Source organism: Cutaneotrichosporon oleaginosum (genome assembly GCF_008065305.1).
Source record: "Cutaneotrichosporon oleaginosum strain ATCC 20508 chromosome Unknown ATCC20508_contig04, whole genome shotgun sequence".
In the NCBI taxonomy this organism is placed as follows: Eukaryota; Fungi; Basidiomycota; class Tremellomycetes; order Trichosporonales; family Trichosporonaceae; genus Cutaneotrichosporon; species Cutaneotrichosporon oleaginosum.
Window position 1 is genome coordinate 1,471,526 of NW_027072173.1, and position 15,541 is coordinate 1,487,066.

The 15,541-nt window shown below is 62.2% G+C and overlaps 5 protein-coding genes across 5 annotated transcripts; 2 read left to right on the forward strand and 3 right to left on the reverse strand.

The window, feature by feature from the left end:
• Window positions 1-1,995: 1,995 nt before the first annotated feature.
• COLE_05021 (uncharacterized protein) lies at window positions 1,996-3,137 on the reverse strand (the record flags this gene model as incomplete). The annotated part of the gene is made up of 4 exons (XM_018424596.2): window positions 1,996-2,523; window positions 2,626-2,781; window positions 2,887-3,001; window positions 3,040-3,137. The coding sequence occupies 4 exons, from the start codon at window positions 3,135-3,137 to the stop codon at window positions 1,996-1,998; spliced, it is 897 nt and encodes a 298-aa protein (XP_018275115.1).
• Window positions 3,138-3,305: 168 nt separating this feature from the next.
• COLE_05022 (uncharacterized protein) lies at window positions 3,306-5,477 on the forward strand (the record flags this gene model as incomplete). The annotated part of the gene is made up of 3 exons (XM_065626381.1): window positions 3,306-3,806; window positions 3,840-4,244; window positions 4,341-5,477. The coding sequence occupies 3 exons, from the start codon at window positions 3,306-3,308 to the stop codon at window positions 5,475-5,477; spliced, it is 2,043 nt and encodes a 680-aa protein (XP_065482322.1).
• Window positions 5,478-6,213: 736 nt separating this feature from the next.
• COLE_05023 (uncharacterized protein) lies at window positions 6,214-8,096 on the reverse strand (the record flags this gene model as incomplete). The annotated part of the gene is made up of 8 exons (XM_018421041.2): window positions 6,214-6,246; window positions 6,318-6,381; window positions 6,479-7,111; window positions 7,161-7,582; window positions 7,673-7,777; window positions 7,822-7,877; window positions 7,951-7,969; window positions 8,079-8,096. 8 exons carry the CDS (start codon window positions 8,094-8,096, stop codon window positions 6,214-6,216), a joined length of 1,350 nt encoding a protein of 449 aa, XP_018275117.2.
• An 887-nt stretch (window positions 8,097-8,983) lies between these two features.
• On the reverse strand, window positions 8,984-10,571 carry COLE_05024 (uncharacterized protein; the record flags this gene model as incomplete). The annotated part of the gene is made up of 9 exons (XM_018426117.2): window positions 8,984-9,078; window positions 9,118-9,237; window positions 9,274-9,369; window positions 9,405-9,679; window positions 9,715-9,735; window positions 9,779-9,918; window positions 9,954-10,042; window positions 10,134-10,495; window positions 10,549-10,571. The coding sequence occupies 9 exons, from the start codon at window positions 10,569-10,571 to the stop codon at window positions 8,984-8,986; spliced, it is 1,221 nt and encodes a 406-aa protein (XP_018275118.1).
• A 1,428-nt stretch (window positions 10,572-11,999) lies between these two features.
• Window positions 12,000-14,665, forward strand: COLE_05025 (uncharacterized protein; the record flags this gene model as incomplete). Its single annotated transcript, XM_018421042.2, has 4 exons — window positions 12,000-12,026; window positions 12,165-12,874; window positions 12,912-13,110; window positions 13,154-14,665. 4 exons carry the CDS (start codon window positions 12,000-12,002, stop codon window positions 14,663-14,665), a joined length of 2,448 nt encoding a protein of 815 aa, XP_018275119.1.
• Window positions 14,666-15,541: the final 876 nt, after the last annotated feature.

The following is a 15,541-nucleotide window of genomic DNA, read 5'->3' on the forward strand; positions in this document are numbered from 1 at the left end:
TCCCGTCGTCGCCGAGCTCGCGCGCAGCCTCAGCACTGGCACATACGATGTGCATGCCTGGATCAAGGCCGCCGCGAATGCCAACACTGATCGCGCACGCGAGGTCGTTGGCTCGTGGGGCGCAGCCAACTTTGACACCTTCCTCAAGGTGTGCAAAGATCTGTACTCTGACCCATCAGTTCGCCTCGGCATCCTCAACATCGTCCAGTACATCATGCTGAGCGTGCCGTACACACCAGACACGCCGACGGCATCTACACCCATGGCGCAGCTGGCAAGTCACGACTTCTTCCCCATCATGCTCAAGAGCTTGCTTCTCGACACGAGCAACCACCTCTTTGGCTTGGGCCTGTCAGCCCTCGTCATCATGCTCCCCTTCTCCCTCCTCCAACTCCGACGGTACATCCCGCTGCTGATGGTTGTGCTTGGCCGCGCAATGTGCTGGCGCGACCGCCCCTTCTACGACGCCGGGAAGCAGCAGACCGTTGGAGTGACGACTACACCGCCACCAGCGGCATCGATGGATTGGACCCTCTCGACCACTGAGTACGAGAAGCTTGCAGTGCCAACGCCCACCGAGAAGCGTGTCGTGCAGCTGCTCCTTGTTGGACTGTACGGCGCGTGGCCGTCCAATATCATCGCGTTTATGCGCGACCAGCCTGCCTACTTTGCCGTCAAGCAGGTAGCGCCAATCTACTCTGTACCGTGGGAAGAAGTGTGGGAGCCGGGGCAGCTGCAGGCACGCTGCGTGCCCCTCATCAGCGATTTCATGCTGCACCACAGCGTTATCACGCACACGTCATCACAGGAGATGGCGGACGAGAAACGGTGGGAGCGGTACGACCCCTCGGAATTCATCTCAATGGCACACCTGATGGCGGGAGGCAGCGAGGACGCCGATGCCATGTTCGAGTTCTTCCGCCTGCCGAAAGTCGACCTCGATCCTCTCGAACACGGGGCGAGAGAGGCCGAGCCGACCGTCGCGGGCAGCAGCTCGGACACGAACGACATCCGCCGGCTCAAGGTCGAGAACGAGCTGCTCCGCCTCGAGAGCCTGTACAACGACCGGCTGCGGCGGCAGTTTGTGCACCACATCGGGCGCCTGCACCGCAACTCGCTGCGGTTCAATTCCGACGAGGCCGAGATCCACAACTTTGTCAACCGGCTGAAAGAGCAGGCGAAGACGATCGCGACGCTTACGCACGACCTGACGACGCAGCGCGCCGAAGCGACACAGGCGCAGCAAAAGCACGTCAAGTGGCAGGAGCAGCTGCGCGACAAGGTGTCAGGGTTCCGCGAAGAGCGCAGAAACTGGATGACCGAGGCGACGGCGCTGCGCACCGAGCTGGCCGAGGCGCAGGTCGCGGCCAAGGAGATGCGCGACGAGCTCGGCACCGTCAAGAACGAGCGCTTCAATCTCCAGGCGCAGCTGCTCGAGCTCGCCCCAAAGGTCCGGCACATCGAGGACTACGAGACGCGCATGAAGCAGCTCACGGACGCGCAGCTGCTGTGGGACCAGGATGTCGCTGCGCTGCGCGAGGCGCGTGCGGCCGCGATTGCGAGCCAGGCGCGCTGTGCCGAGCTCGAGGCGATGCTGCGGGCGCGCGAGAAGATTTGCCGCGAGCAGAGCGATACGATACGGTGAGTTGAGCAGGATGGTGGGAGGTGGTGAGACAGGGACAGCGCTGACAGCCAGACGCCTGGAGACCCGCGTCGCTATCGCGCCCAGTGTCCCCGTGACGCCTTCGGAAGACGACAAGCCGCGCGAGATCCCTGACCCGACGTTCCACATCAACGTCGCGGAGAATGTGCGCAAGCGCGCCGAGCGGCTGGAGCGCGACAATCTCGAACTCACCGTCGAGGTCGAGCGGCTGCGCCGCATGACGATCAAGGATGCGACAGGGACGGGCGGCGGCGCCGCGAGCCTGTTGTACGGCGGCGCATAGTGGTAGTGGTAGTGTATACATTGTATCATGGAGCATTCTACGGCCTGACTCAGTACTCGACCTCTATCTCGTCATCTAATGGCCGCGTGTTGGTGTACGAGGCGGAGCGAGAGCGCATACTGCGCGAACGGGAGCGAGAGCGAGAGCGAGACCGTGACCTTGACCGCGGCCGCGAGCGCTCTCTGACCCGCTCACTTTGCCGCTCACTGTCGCGCCGGGGGGACGGCTCTCCCCGCCCGGCCTTCATCGCGCGCAAGCGGCGCACCTTCTCCTCCAAGTCAGCAATAACCCGCTCACTCTCCTCCGCCTTGGTCTTCGTCGTGCGCTGATCGCGCTCCAATTGTTCCTGCTCCTCGGCGATCGTACGCTTGATCTCCTCCTCCCGAGCCTTCAGCTGTTCTTCCTGATGTGGCAGCAACTCCTTTGGGAGGAAGTAGAGCGATGTCGCGGGCCCACCACGGCGTTGTGCTATAGGCGCGGGCGACGAAGGGAAGAGTGCGCCGTCGTGTGTACCGGGGGTGGAGGTGGTGGAGAGGTAGCCGGAGGCTGCGCGGAGAGAGCGGTGACGAGCGCGCATCTGGGGTCAGCGGGGGGAGATACAGGCGCGTGGGTAGAAAGACGGAGCAAGAGTGACTAATCATGCGAAGAAGCGGAAGGAAGAGAACGGCGCGGTACTCACTGCAATCTCGCGGTGCCCCAGAAGGTATCCTGCACTGTCGGTCTGCAGGCGCAGCGAACGCAGCTCGCGCTCGGCACTCGCGAGATCTTGTTGCGTGCTTGCCTCGCTCCGCAGCTTCTCGGCAATGCGCGCGGCAGTTTCCTCGCGGCGCTTGGCCTGGTGTTAGCCGCAGCAACTCATACAGTCCGCCTCCACCTCGCCTTCGCAGTTCGCAACTTGTGCGCCGCCGCGCCACGCGCCGACCGGCACAGCAACACTCACCGCCTCGCTGCGCTTCGCAGTTTTGTCCTCGTCTTGAAACTTGCGCAGTGTCCCCAAGATGTTTCCGAACATGCGCCGCCCGCGCGCCTGGTCTTCTCCTCTAGTACGCTGGCGCCTGGCGTCAGCTCCGCCGCCAACACGCAGGACACTTACTTTGCCGGCTTCTCCTGCTCCTCCGCGGGCCGCTTTTCGGGGCTCTTGCTCCTCGACGCGCCGTTCGCGACTGGCGACGATGGTCTTTCCTCGTCCATGTTGACGAGTGTATACGGTTGGAAGGTATTGTTGACGGTCGGCATCCAACTTCCTCTACCTCTGGGTGGCGATGATACGGAGGTCGAAATCGCAACGCCACGTGTAAAAGTTTGTCTCGCGGTGGAGGTGCTACTGAAAGTTCTGAAGCATCTCATTCCGCAACAACCATGAACGCCGGCACGAGCCTCAACCAGAGCCTCACGGCCGCGTGGAAAGTGGCGCCTGCGGCGGCTGCGCCGAAGAAGCGTGCGCGCAAGATCGGGCTGAACGACTCGGACACGACGCCGGCGGCGTCGCAGCCCACGTCGGACAAGGAGCCGGAGGCGCCGAAGCGCCGGCGCTTGCGGCGCGACAAGGACAAGGACGACAAGTATGCGCCGCCGGATGCGCGGCTCGCGCAGCTCGGCGGGCTGAACAAGCAGATCACGCAGCTGCTGGAGATTGTTGCGCTCCCGCTCCTGCACCCCGAGATCTACACGCACACGGGGGTGCCCCGGCCGCGCGGCGTGCTGCTGCACGGCGTGCCGGGCGGCGGGAAGACGCAGCTCGTGAAATGCCTCGCGGGCGACCTCGGGTTGCCGTTCATCACGGTGTCTGCGCCGAGCATCGTCTCCGGCATGAGCGGGGAGAGCGAGCGCGCGCTCCGCGAACACTTTGACGAGGCCAAGGTGCGTGATCTTCGGCGGGGTGGCTGACGGCAGAAACATGCGCCGTGCATCCTCTTCTTGGACGAGGTGGATGCGATCACGCCGAAGCGCGAGACGGCACAGCGCGAGATGGAGCGCCGCATCGTCGCCCAGCTCCTCACGTGCATGGACGACCTGGCGGCGTCGGACAAGCCGGTGGTGATGATCGGGGCGACGAACCGGCCCGACAGCCTGGACCCGGCGCTGCGGCGCGCCGGGCGGTTCGACCACGAGATCGAGATGGGTGTGCCGTCCGTCGAGGGGCGCGAGGAGATCCTACGCGTTCTTTGCTCGTCGCTGCAGCTCAGCGGCGACGTCGACATCCGGTGGCTTGCGAAAGCCACGCCGGGATACGTCGGCGCCGACTTGACCGCGCTCACGACCGAAGCCGGCGTGGTTGCCGTCAAACGCATCTTCGAGGTCATGGCGGCCGAGCCCGACATTGGGGGCATGGTGCTGGACGACGGGCCGCTCGCGTCCCTGCCCTCTGCGATTCTCGCTACGCCGATCGCCAAGTTCCTCACGCGCCACCCCAACCCCCTCCAGCCCGAGCAGCTGAGCTCGCTCACCATCGTGCCGGAAGACTTTACGGCGGCGCTGAAGATCGTGCAGCCGTCGGCGAAGCGCGAGGGCTTCGCCACAATGCCGGACGTGACATGGGCCGACATCGGCGCGCTCGGCACAGTGCGCGACGAGCTGCACATGGCGGTGGTGCAGCCGATCCGGCATCCGGAGATGTTCAACGTTGTGGGGATTGATGCGCCGTCCGGCGTGCTGCTCTGGGGTCCTCCCGGCTGCGGCAAGACACTCCTCGCGAAAGCGGTGGCGAACGAGAGCCGCTGCAACTTCATCTCGGTGAAGGGCCCCGAACTCTTGAACAAGTACGTGGGCGAGAGCGAGCGCGCTGTGCGCCAAGTGTTTGCGCGCGCGCGCGCGTCCGCGCCATGTGTCATCTTCTTTGACGAGCTGGACGCGCTCGTGCCGCGGCGCGACGACTCGATGTCCGAGTCGTCCGCGCGCGTCGTGAACACGCTCCTGACCGAGCTCGACGGCCTCGACACGCGCAAAGCCGTGTACGTGATCGGGGCGACGAACCGGCCCGACATGATCGACCCCGCGATGGTGCGCCCCGGGCGCCTCGACAAGCTGTTGTACGTGGACCTCCCGTCTGCGGGTGAGCGCGTCGACATCTTGCGCACGCACACGACGCGCACGCCCGTCGCCGAGGGCGACTGGGACGCGATCGGGCGCCTCGTGGCCAGCGAGGCGTGCGACGGCTTCTCGGGCGCCGACGTGGCTGCGCTCGTGCGCGAAGCCGCGAGCCTCGCGCTCCGCGGCGCGCTCGAAGACATGGGCGCGTTCGAGAACGACAACGACACGGGCGACGCCCGCCTGCCCCCCATGCGCGTGGGTGCCGGCCACTTTGTCGCGGCCGCGCAGAAGACGCGGCCGAGCGTCTCGCGCGAACAGCGCGCGCGCTACGAGCGCATGCGCGACAAGTACGCCGGCGTGCCGGCGCGCGGGCGGCGCACGCGCAGCGAGCGCGAGAACGATCTCCTGCGCGCTCAGCTTGCGCAGGTCACCGGCGGCGCCGAGGGCGACGTCGACGAGATGACGGAGAGAATAGGCCAGGTGTTGCCCGGGATAGCGTAGGCTGCGGAGCGCCGACTCGTAGCGAGGTGTGTATCCATCATGTATTGTACGCTGCGCGTCTGAGGCAGTGAAGGGCAGGCCAGGTTGAGTGTGGTGAGCGGGCCGGACTGCACGTAGCATCGTCGGCGCGAGGCTCGCAGCGCCTGCAACCGCATCCTAGGCAAGGTATTCAGCGAGGCGCATGAGATGCAGCAGCCAACAGCCAAACCGGGTGATTGGGCGATCATCTAAAAGGAATGCGACGGCGCGACTGTCTTCCGTGCCTGGCTCACCGACGACTTGCCGCGGTGGCGTTGCCCTTGCGCCCTCAGGCCACGTCTACCACACCAATACCGCGATCCCTCTCGCACGATCGCGCACGCGCGCACGTTGCGATCCTGCACCCGCCTGTCAGACCGACGCACAACCCTTCCATGCCGTCCACAATGCCCACCTCAGGTCATGTAGCGCGTTACACGTCAATGCGCGTTACGCTGAGCTCGGCGTGGCTCCTGATTGAACATTGCTATCCCCACTCCTCCCAAGTTGGCAGGCAATATCGACACCCTTCCGTAGTGCAAGCCAGTAACTAGTCTCTCCCTGCCTGCCCCCCGCCCACTCGCTGCTACAAGGCTGCAGCGCCAGAGTACCCATACGGGTGCAGAATTACACGACTATGGCCACGACGGCTACGAAAGACTCCAAGCTCTCCTCGCCGAACGGAACTCTGTACGTTAGCGCTTTTCATCGCGGCGACTCAACAGTATTCGCCTTCGTCCTCCTCGTCCTCCTGTGGTCGTTAGCGATTGCGAATGAGTAGGCCTTTCGGCAAGCTGCAAACCAGCTACCAGTCCAACTCACAATGCTCTCCTCGCCAACCTCCTGGTAGTCCTTCTCGAGCGCAGCGAGGTCCTCGCGCGCCTCGCTTGGGGGTTAGTGTAAGCACAAAGGATAAAGCGCGGGAGAGGGAACTGGGATACCATCCGGTGCCCCATGTCCCTCACTCCCCACACAAAACTCACCTGAACTCGCCCTCCTCCATACCCTCGCCCACATACCAGTGGACGAAGGCACGCTTGGAGTAGAGCAGGTCGAACTTGTTGTCGAGACGGGCCCAGGCGGTGGCGATCGACGTCGTGTTGGACAGCATGCAAAGCGAGCGCGAAACCTTGGCGAGATCGCCGCCAGGGACAAGAGCGGGGGGCTCGTTGCAGATACCGAGCTTGAAACCGGTCGGGCACCAGTCGACGAACTGGATAGTGCGCTTGGTGCGTACGTTGGCGACGGCAGCGTTGACATCCTTGGGGACAACGTCGCCACGGTAGAGCAGGCAGCAGGCCATATACTTGCCCTGGCGGGGGTCGCACTTGACCATCTGGTTGTTGGACTCGAAGCACGAGATGGTCATCTCGGCGACCGAGTTGGACTCGTGGAAGGCCTTGTCCGCAGAGATGACTGGGGCGTAGGTGGCGAGGGGGAAGTGGATACGAGGGAAGGGGACGAGGTTGGTCTGGAACTCGTTAAGGTCGACGTTGAGCGAGCCGTCGAAGCGGAGCGACGCGGTGATCGACGAGACAACCTGCGCGATGAGGCGGTTAAGGTTGGTGAACGAAGGCGAGGCGATGCCGAGGTTGCGGCGGCAGATGTCGTAGATGCTGCGTGTTAGGGTGATCCTCTCGCAAAATGAAAACCGCGAAAACCTACGCCTCGTTGTCGACCATGAACGAGCAGTCCGAGTGCTCAAGAGTAGTGTGGGTGGTAAGGACCGAGTTGTAAGGCTCGACAACCGAAGTCGACATCTTGGGGGCGGGGTAGACCGAGAACTCGAGCTTCGACTTCTTGCCGTAGTCGGTCGAGAGGCGCTCAAGGAGGAGGGCACCGAAACCCGAACCGGTACCACCGCCGAACGAGTGGAAGACGAAGAAGCCCTGGAGACCCGAGCAGTTGTCGGCGAGGCGACGGACCTGCTCGAGGACCGAGTCAACAAGCTCCTTGCCGATGGTGTAGTGACCACGGGCGTAGTTGTTAGCGGCGTCCTCCTTGCCCGTGATCATAGTCTCGGGGTGGAAGAGGCTGCGGTAGGTGCCGGTGCGGACCTCGTCAATGACATTGGGCTCGAGGTCGACCTGTAAGGAAAGTCAGTGTTACGTTCCATCACCACCTTTGCCGCTTCTAATCGGCTTATCGCTAGCTGGGAGCGGCAAATGGAAACTCACGTAGAGCGAGCGGGGAACGTGCTTGCCGTTGCCCGTCTCGGAGAAGAAGGTCGAGAAGCCGTCGTCATTGTGCGAGGCCGAGGTCTCCATGAGGCGGCCATCGGGCTGCGTGTGAGTCAAAGCGCCCCATAAGCCACGTCGCCACGTACGCTCAGACCATGCTCGATAGTGTAGAGCTCCCAACAGGCGTTACCGATCTGGACACCTAGCAGTTAGCGATTGCGGGGCTTGCGTGTCCTATATGCAGCGCGTGTACGCGCCCGCGTAAGTGTACGTACCGGCCTGGCCGACGTGAATCTGGAATGGAGTGAGCGTGATCCCGCGATTCGCCGCGCCACTGGCGAGAACTGTGTTTCGGCGGCGACCGCACAGTCCGCGCCGTGGCCGAGGGCAGGAGACAACTTACCGAGATGACCTCACGCATGGTGGTTTCTAATGAGTGGTTAGATGTGTTCTAGCTGGAGGAGGAGGAGGAGGAGGAGGAGGAGGAGGGCGATGGGAGGAAAGTGGAAAGTGTTGATGGGAAAGGACAGGATAAGTTGGGTGGACGGGATGGGTGCGAGATTGTAGCGCAGGGGAGGGGGGAGGGGGAGGGGGAGGGCGTGAGCGATTCAAATTACGTGGCGTGGGGGAGAGGAGTGGTGATGAGGAGCTTACCTTTGATGAAGAGGGAGATGGGACAAACCTGTGACCTCGAAGCGACGTGAGCGAGGAGCTGACTGAAGAGTCTGTCGAGCAAGTAGACGATGGAGTCTGGAGGAGGAGGAGGAGGGGAATCAAGGAGTGAGGGAGGAAGGTGTTGTGCTGGCTGGCTGGCGCTAGCTCAGCGAGGGGTGGAGACGGAGGCTAAGCCAGAGAAGGGACGGGCGCACCCGCGTACGCCCCAGGCGCATGAAGTGTGGTGTATTGTGCTCGTTGGACAGACGCGTACCCTGAACGCGTACAGGCATTTGGCCCAAGGCTCCCACAGGCTCCCACCCCACGCTCAACCCGTGCCTGTTGCGCCCACGCCCCCCGGGTGTCCCTTTGGCCCTTTCCGCCCAGAGCCACCAGAGCCACCTTGGACGCGCGGCCAAAAGTCAAAGCGCGTCTCCCATCACAAGCCATGGTGGACGGCGTTATTCATCTCTCCGTGCATGTGGCACAATCCTCTTGTTTGGTTCCCATCCCTCTGCCATCGCGCTCGCTGCCTTCGCATGCTACGACGTCCTCCGCGGCCTTCGCAACAAACGCGCCCACGAATCCGCAAAGAGCGGAGACGACCATGCAAACTCTATAAATCTATCACACAGTAATACACCATCTCAAATTCTAATCGCAGCGCGCGAGGAGCCAGTCAGTCCAGTCTCGGAGCACACGTTGGCGCTTCTCGTCGTCTGCCTCGTCGACACCAACCTTGAGCATGACTGTTGTCAGCCTTGATACCCTCAGACCAGAATCCTCACCATGCTCGTATCCCTCATACAACTCGAACTGCTTATCCTCGTGAGGAAGGCGGTGGAACAAACGCTCAGTGGCAGCATGAGACGTCGCGCGGTCTGACGTGCCGTGAATAAGGCGGATGGCTGAGGGTTTAGCTCGGCTCTGAGAAACCAGCTTACGAATGTTGATCTTCTCTGCATTCTGATTGAGCTCGGTCATGCCGTCGAGCAGCGACAGGCCCGTCCCAACGCGTAGCAGGCCATGGTAGCACAGCGCTGAGTTCAGACATCTACGTTGTGCTCAAGCTCACGGTCGGCGAAGAAGTCCTCCTCCACGCGCGGGTCGTCGGACACATTGCCGCGGACGGCTTTCGCGAGTGGTAAAGAGCCCGCAAAGAACTTGATGCTCTTTGCAATGTACTCGATGATCGCCGACGGACGCGACTCGGGAGACGCCTCCACCATTGGGCAGAGGGCGAACACGCCTGCAACCTGTGGGCGGGGAGGAGCCGGCTTGTCACTCGAAGACGCCTCAGCGACGGCTTTGGCCGACTCGCTCGGTGGGTAGCGGTACACGTAGAAGAGGCTGGTGTGAGCAATGTCAGCATGTGTCAAGCTTACACAGTCCATGCGCCCATCGATCTGTTGTCAGCATGCATGCTACACTGATGTGCAGACCACTCACGCGCCGCTGAGAAAGACCTGCTGCTGCTTACGGCCCTGCTTCAGATCCCAGGTCACCACGTCCGTCAGCACAACGTGCAGCGCGGCGGGGAGGAGGTCGAGCGAGGGGAGGTAGGAGTTGACACCGGTTGAGCGACCGTACTGCCGTTAGTTGTGGTTCGGACTCGTCGACGCACTGAGGGCAAGTCCGGCATGATGACACGGAAACCTTCCTTGAGGAAGTGGATCACATGCGGCGAGTATCGCAATCCGTAATCACTCAGCCCTGTGATCAGCGACGTGCTCTCAACTGTTCAGCCTCCGGCGCAGCCAACGCCCTGCCGAGCTGCCGGCTTGCCGAAGGCGTCTGGACTCACCATGCACGAGGACGAGGTCACGCCCACGCCCCTTGCCGCTGCACTCCCATCCGCCCTCGGGCTCGTCCATCTCCCAAACCGAGTAGAAGAGCCAGCGCCCGCCATGCTTGACACCTTGCTCGACCTCGGCTTGCTCGAGCTTGACTTGGTCTGAATGCACGATCTCTGTAGTGTTGTATGCCTCGTGCCAGGTCTTGCAATCGTGGAACGGCTTTAGAAACGCGCGACGGAAGGTATGGCGCACGCCGGGGGTGGCCATGAGGCGCTCGGTGGGTGCATGGTGTGGAAGGAGATAGCGGCCGTACGTGGGGTCGGGGACGGTGTATCGCTTTGTAGCGACGAGGTAAGGCTCGGCGATCTCCCTGCTGTGAGCGATTGCGCCATGCGCTAGGAGGGGATGAGAAAGAGGGCGTACCAGAGGGGGTTGTGGAGGGGCATGATAACGAGAGATGAAGAAGGATATGAGTAGACGATGTAGACGATTAGCTCGACTCGAGTACGCCCCCAACGTGCGTTGAGGCTGGAAGCTGGTGGCAAGGAAGCACAAGTGGAGAAATGACGACGACGTCGGTGGCTTCGGGGTGACGCCGAGGTACATCTCAGGGACACGCGGGCAACTTGGGACTCGAGAGCTCGAGATCGGCAACTGCTCCTCACCTAATGTCTCGTCTGCGCTCGCTACGGTAGCGAGCATGCAAAGCATCTGTAAAGACTCCCGCCCATGCCCATGTCCGGCATGTGTACGCTAGCTGCACGGCTGTGCCGCCGCTGGCGGCTGTTCCGCGGTGCCTGCATGCCGGCCTAGATCTTGAGGAATCTGTAAAGGTATGCCGGTATGCATTGAATAGCTGATGAAGCTTTGACCAAACTCGGATCAACGCCGCGTCCACACTGCAGCTGCTCTCCCCGCAGCCCGCAGCCCATGGCCCATGGCCCATGGCCCATTCATTATTACGCCTTCGCCGCCATCCATCCTCATCTCCTCTTTTCCTTTCTCCTCTCTGCTTCTCATTCTCCCACACACTCACACTCACCTACGTATCCTCGTGCTCTTTCTCACTCACAGATCACAGAGAATCTCTGCTCCGTCCTCGGCGCCCCTCCTGGCCTCCTTCCCCTAGCCTCTTATCAGCTCCCCAGTTCCTTGCCCTCTCCACTTTGGACTCTTCTTTTCTAGTCACTCTCATCTTCATCCTCCCTTGCAGCGACCATCCACAATCCCAAGCTGCCCGACTCTGCACGCCTCCCCCAATCCACTCCACATCCACCCGTTCACTGTTTGCTCGCTGCTGGCTGCGTGACTGTTGCGTTCCATAACTCAACCCCTACCACGTGCAGCGATCGACGTTAATTTGTCGACTGTATACGACCACCCTCAACAACAACAACGTAGGCTCGTTGTGATATCACTCTTACTCTTCTTCAGAACAGAACAGGTGAGTGCAGACTCGTGGGACATGGGGACATTTGCATGGGTGTCGGAGCGCGTCGGGCGACTAGCACGCCAGCAGCTGCGACTGGGGGGGCGTCCAAACGTCATGGATCAGCCGGTATTAGCGCGACGCCGAATAACTAGTTCGTCATAGAAAGTCGAAGGGTGCACCCTCAATCCCTGCCCCCCTTACCTCAATGTGCCCTCCACCTCCACCGCCGAGTGGCGACGAGAGACCCGCACCCGTCGACGACGGACATCTACACTCTTCTCTTCACATGATCGTTATTGGAAGCCGCTGTCGCCTCACTCCACTTCCCATCTCTCCCTTGTGCTCCCATCTTCCGCTCGACTGACTCACAAGCTAGCCTATTAAGCCTCCCATTCCGCTCCGCTCCACCACTCCCACCCCTTCCCCCATCCCTCCTCTCGCAATGGCTACCACCGTGAGGCCACCACCAGTGAGTGCAGCAGCGCACGCCTCGCGAAAATGTTGCGCACTTGTCACCTTGCAAGGCACTGTCTGGTGCAAGCAGGCTTAGGCGCCCCCGTTGTCGCCCGGCGTATCGCCGTTCACCTTATCGCCGTGCTAACACCAGCCACCCCAGCCCAAGAATGTGCTGTGGGTCGACGGCGAGCTCGCCTCGCCAACAGGCTCGGACACACCACCTGCACATGGCAACAAGGTTTTTGACTTGCCTGCCGTGAACGCCGAGGCGGACGAGTACTATGGCACCCGCAAGATGTACTCGCGCACGCGAACTCTCAGCAATGCCGGCACGACATGGAGTGCCAAGTCGCGCCCGATGTTGATGGACGGCGAGTACATCCAGCGCAACCGACGCCTGTCGCACGACGAGCAGGGAAGCGCGCCGCGCCGCTTCCTCGTGGACGTTGAGGAAACGATGCGTCTCGTTCTTGCGCAGGAGGACACAGATGACAACTGTCAGATCTCCATCTACGACTCGGGCCCCAAGCTTATCTCTCTTGGTACCGCTAGCTCGAACGCGTACCGCTCCTGGGACGTTCGTGGCAACTACATGCTCACGAACCTTCTCGCTGAGCTTGCTCTAGCCCGCGACTATGGCCGGCGCTTCATCGTCCTCGACGAGGCACGGCTAGCAGAGAACCCGGTCGATCGTCTCAGCCGGATGATCAAGAATTCGTTCTGGAACCACCTCACGCGACGTATCGATGAGCAGGGCATCGAGATCGCCGCGGCAGACCCTAAGAACCGTTCCAGGATCAGTCACCCTATCATCTATATCCCCCACGGCGAGGACGAGATGTTGGAGCACTATCAGGGAATGTGAGTGGCACAAGAGGGGTTACCACTAACCTGTCAGCGCCCGCGACCGGCCACACCTCAAGCTCGAGGTCGTGCAGCTCCCCAAGGACTGCGACGACCCCGAGTACGTCAAATCGCTCAACGAGAGGCCGGGAATCCTCGCTCTTGCGATGAAGAAAAACGAGGAAGGCAAGCTCGAGGCTCTACCCTTCGTTGTCCCCGGCGCTCGGTTCAACGAGATGTACAACTGGGACAGCGTGAGTAATATACCGATCTTTCAGCGGAGAAGCTGACAATCAGTACTTCATTGCTTTGGGCCTTCTTGTGGACGGCCGCCTGGACCTGGCCATGTCGATCATGGAGCACTTCATTTTCCAGATAAAGCACTACAACAAGATCTTGAACGGCAACCGCAGCTACTACCTGTGCCGCGCCCAGCCGCCATTCATGACCGACCTCGCGCTGCAGATCTTCAACAACATCGACCAGAACGACCCGAAGAACATTGCGTGGCTTAAGCGCGCTATCCAGGCCGCGATCAAGGACTACCACGTCTACTGGTGCTCGGAGCCGGCGCTCCACGTCGAGACCGGTCTGTCGCGCTACCGACCAAAGGGCTTGGGCATCCCCCCCGAGACCGAGGCGTCCCACTTCACGCACATCCTGCAGCCGTATGCCGAGAAGAACAGGCTCTCGGTCAACGACTTCATCGAGGCATACAACGACGGCACGATCAAGGAACCCGAGCTCGACGAGTACTTCCAGCATGACCGCGGGGTGCGCGAGTCGGGGCACGACACGACGTACCGCTTCGAGGGCAAGTGCGCGGACCTCGCCACGATCGACCTCAACTCGCTACTGTACAAGTACGAGATCGACATTGCGAACGCGATCGCAGCTGTGTTCAAGGAGGACCTGGAGCTCGAGGACGAGTTTGACCTCTCGCCGTGGCCGATGACGCGCGAGGCGTTTGACGGGCCGCGCGACAAGTCGACGTCGCGCAAGCAGACCGCTGCGGAGTGGTACGAGCGCGCACGCGTGCGCAAGGAGCGTATCGACAAGTACTGCTGGAACGAGGGGCAGGGCGCCTACTTTGACTGGAACTGCAAGAAGGGGCGCCAGGAGCGGTACTTGTCCGCGACGACGTTCTGGCCGATGTGGGCGGGCTGCGCGGACGAGCAGCAAGCTCTGCGGCTCGTGCACGTCACGCTGCCGAAGCTCGAGGCGCCCGGCGGCCTGCTGTCCGGCACGGAGGAGTCGCGCGGCCCGATCGGGCTCGATCGCCCGAACCGCCAGTGGGACTGGCCGACGGGCTGGGCGCCGCACCAGGTCATGGCGTGGGTCGGGCTCGAGCGCTACGGCTTCTCGGAGGAGGCCAACCGCCTGAGCTACCGGTGGGCGTTCATGATTGCGCTCTGCTTTGCGTCGTTCTCCGGCATCGTTGTCGAGAAGTGGGACGTTGCGGCGCTCTCGCACATGGTCGAAGCAGAGTACGGGAACCAGGGCATGGCGGTGCGCTACATCAACCGCGAAGGATTTGGGTGGACGAACGCGTCGCTCCAGATCGCCCTCCAGTTCCTCACCACCGGCATGCGGCGCGGTATTGCCAACCTCGTCCCGCCGTGGGACTACTTCGGCCTCGAGACGCCGCCCATGCCCGCGCTCAAGCGCCGCGAGGAGCGCGCAGCGCACGAGGCCACCGCGCTCCGTCGCAGCCCGTCCAGCGTCCTCCGCCAGGGCCCGACGTACGAGCAGACTTTGGAGAAGCTGCGCGGCCTCAAGGTCGGCGAGGACGGCGGACGCGTCCTGTAGCGCCGAAACAAGCAGCAACCACTGGATAGTGATGGACTACTGTGCCGACGCAAAGTGTTAGAAATTGTAGCACCCGATAGAGATGCATTGTCGTTACGAACCGTGGGTTTGAGCGTAGGTGAGGTGGGAGCGCGACGTGCATGACAGCCCCGTGCCTCGCGTGCTCGTCTGCTGATACGTAGAAGCAATCGCACCATCGCCCACTCGCGCTTCATCAAGCGTAGCATAGCAATCACAACAACTTAATGCTAAATACACGACAGCGGCGCACCCGAGGGCGACCATGCAGAAGTGGGAGGAATGGCGTAGTAGTGTCATAAGGCGATGGGAATGGATTGGGGTCGGGAGAATGCTGCTGGTTTCGGTGTGGCTGCACTTAGGTTACTGTTCTGCTATCCTTACTTCTCTTCTCTCTGCTCTCTGCTCTTGTCTTCTCCCCTCACCACCCATGGAATCGATATCCGGTATCGGTGCGCTCCTGCCGCCGCTGAAGCTCGCGCTTGCGCACACGCTCACGCTCGAGGTGGTCGCCCTCAGTGCTCGAGCGCACCATGGCCGGCGCCTGCAGATGTGCGTATGGGTTGTGCCCGCTGTTGGACGAGCGGGTGGCGCCTGAGCTCGCAGTCGGCGACACAGCCCGCTCAGACGTGGGCGAGGTGACGCCGAGGTTCAGCGCCGCCGCGGACTGCGTTCTGTTGATCCCTGCTGTATCCGCGCGCGTTAGGGGACGCAGGAACCCATGCCCAAGCAAGTTGTGCCGCCGCTTAGGCTCGGTAGGCGACACGCTCGACTGGCGCGGCGGAGGCTGACCTTGGCCAGCTGTCGGGCTCCGCTCAGCATATGCTGTGAGGTTGGGCTGTGAGTTGTGGCGCTCCA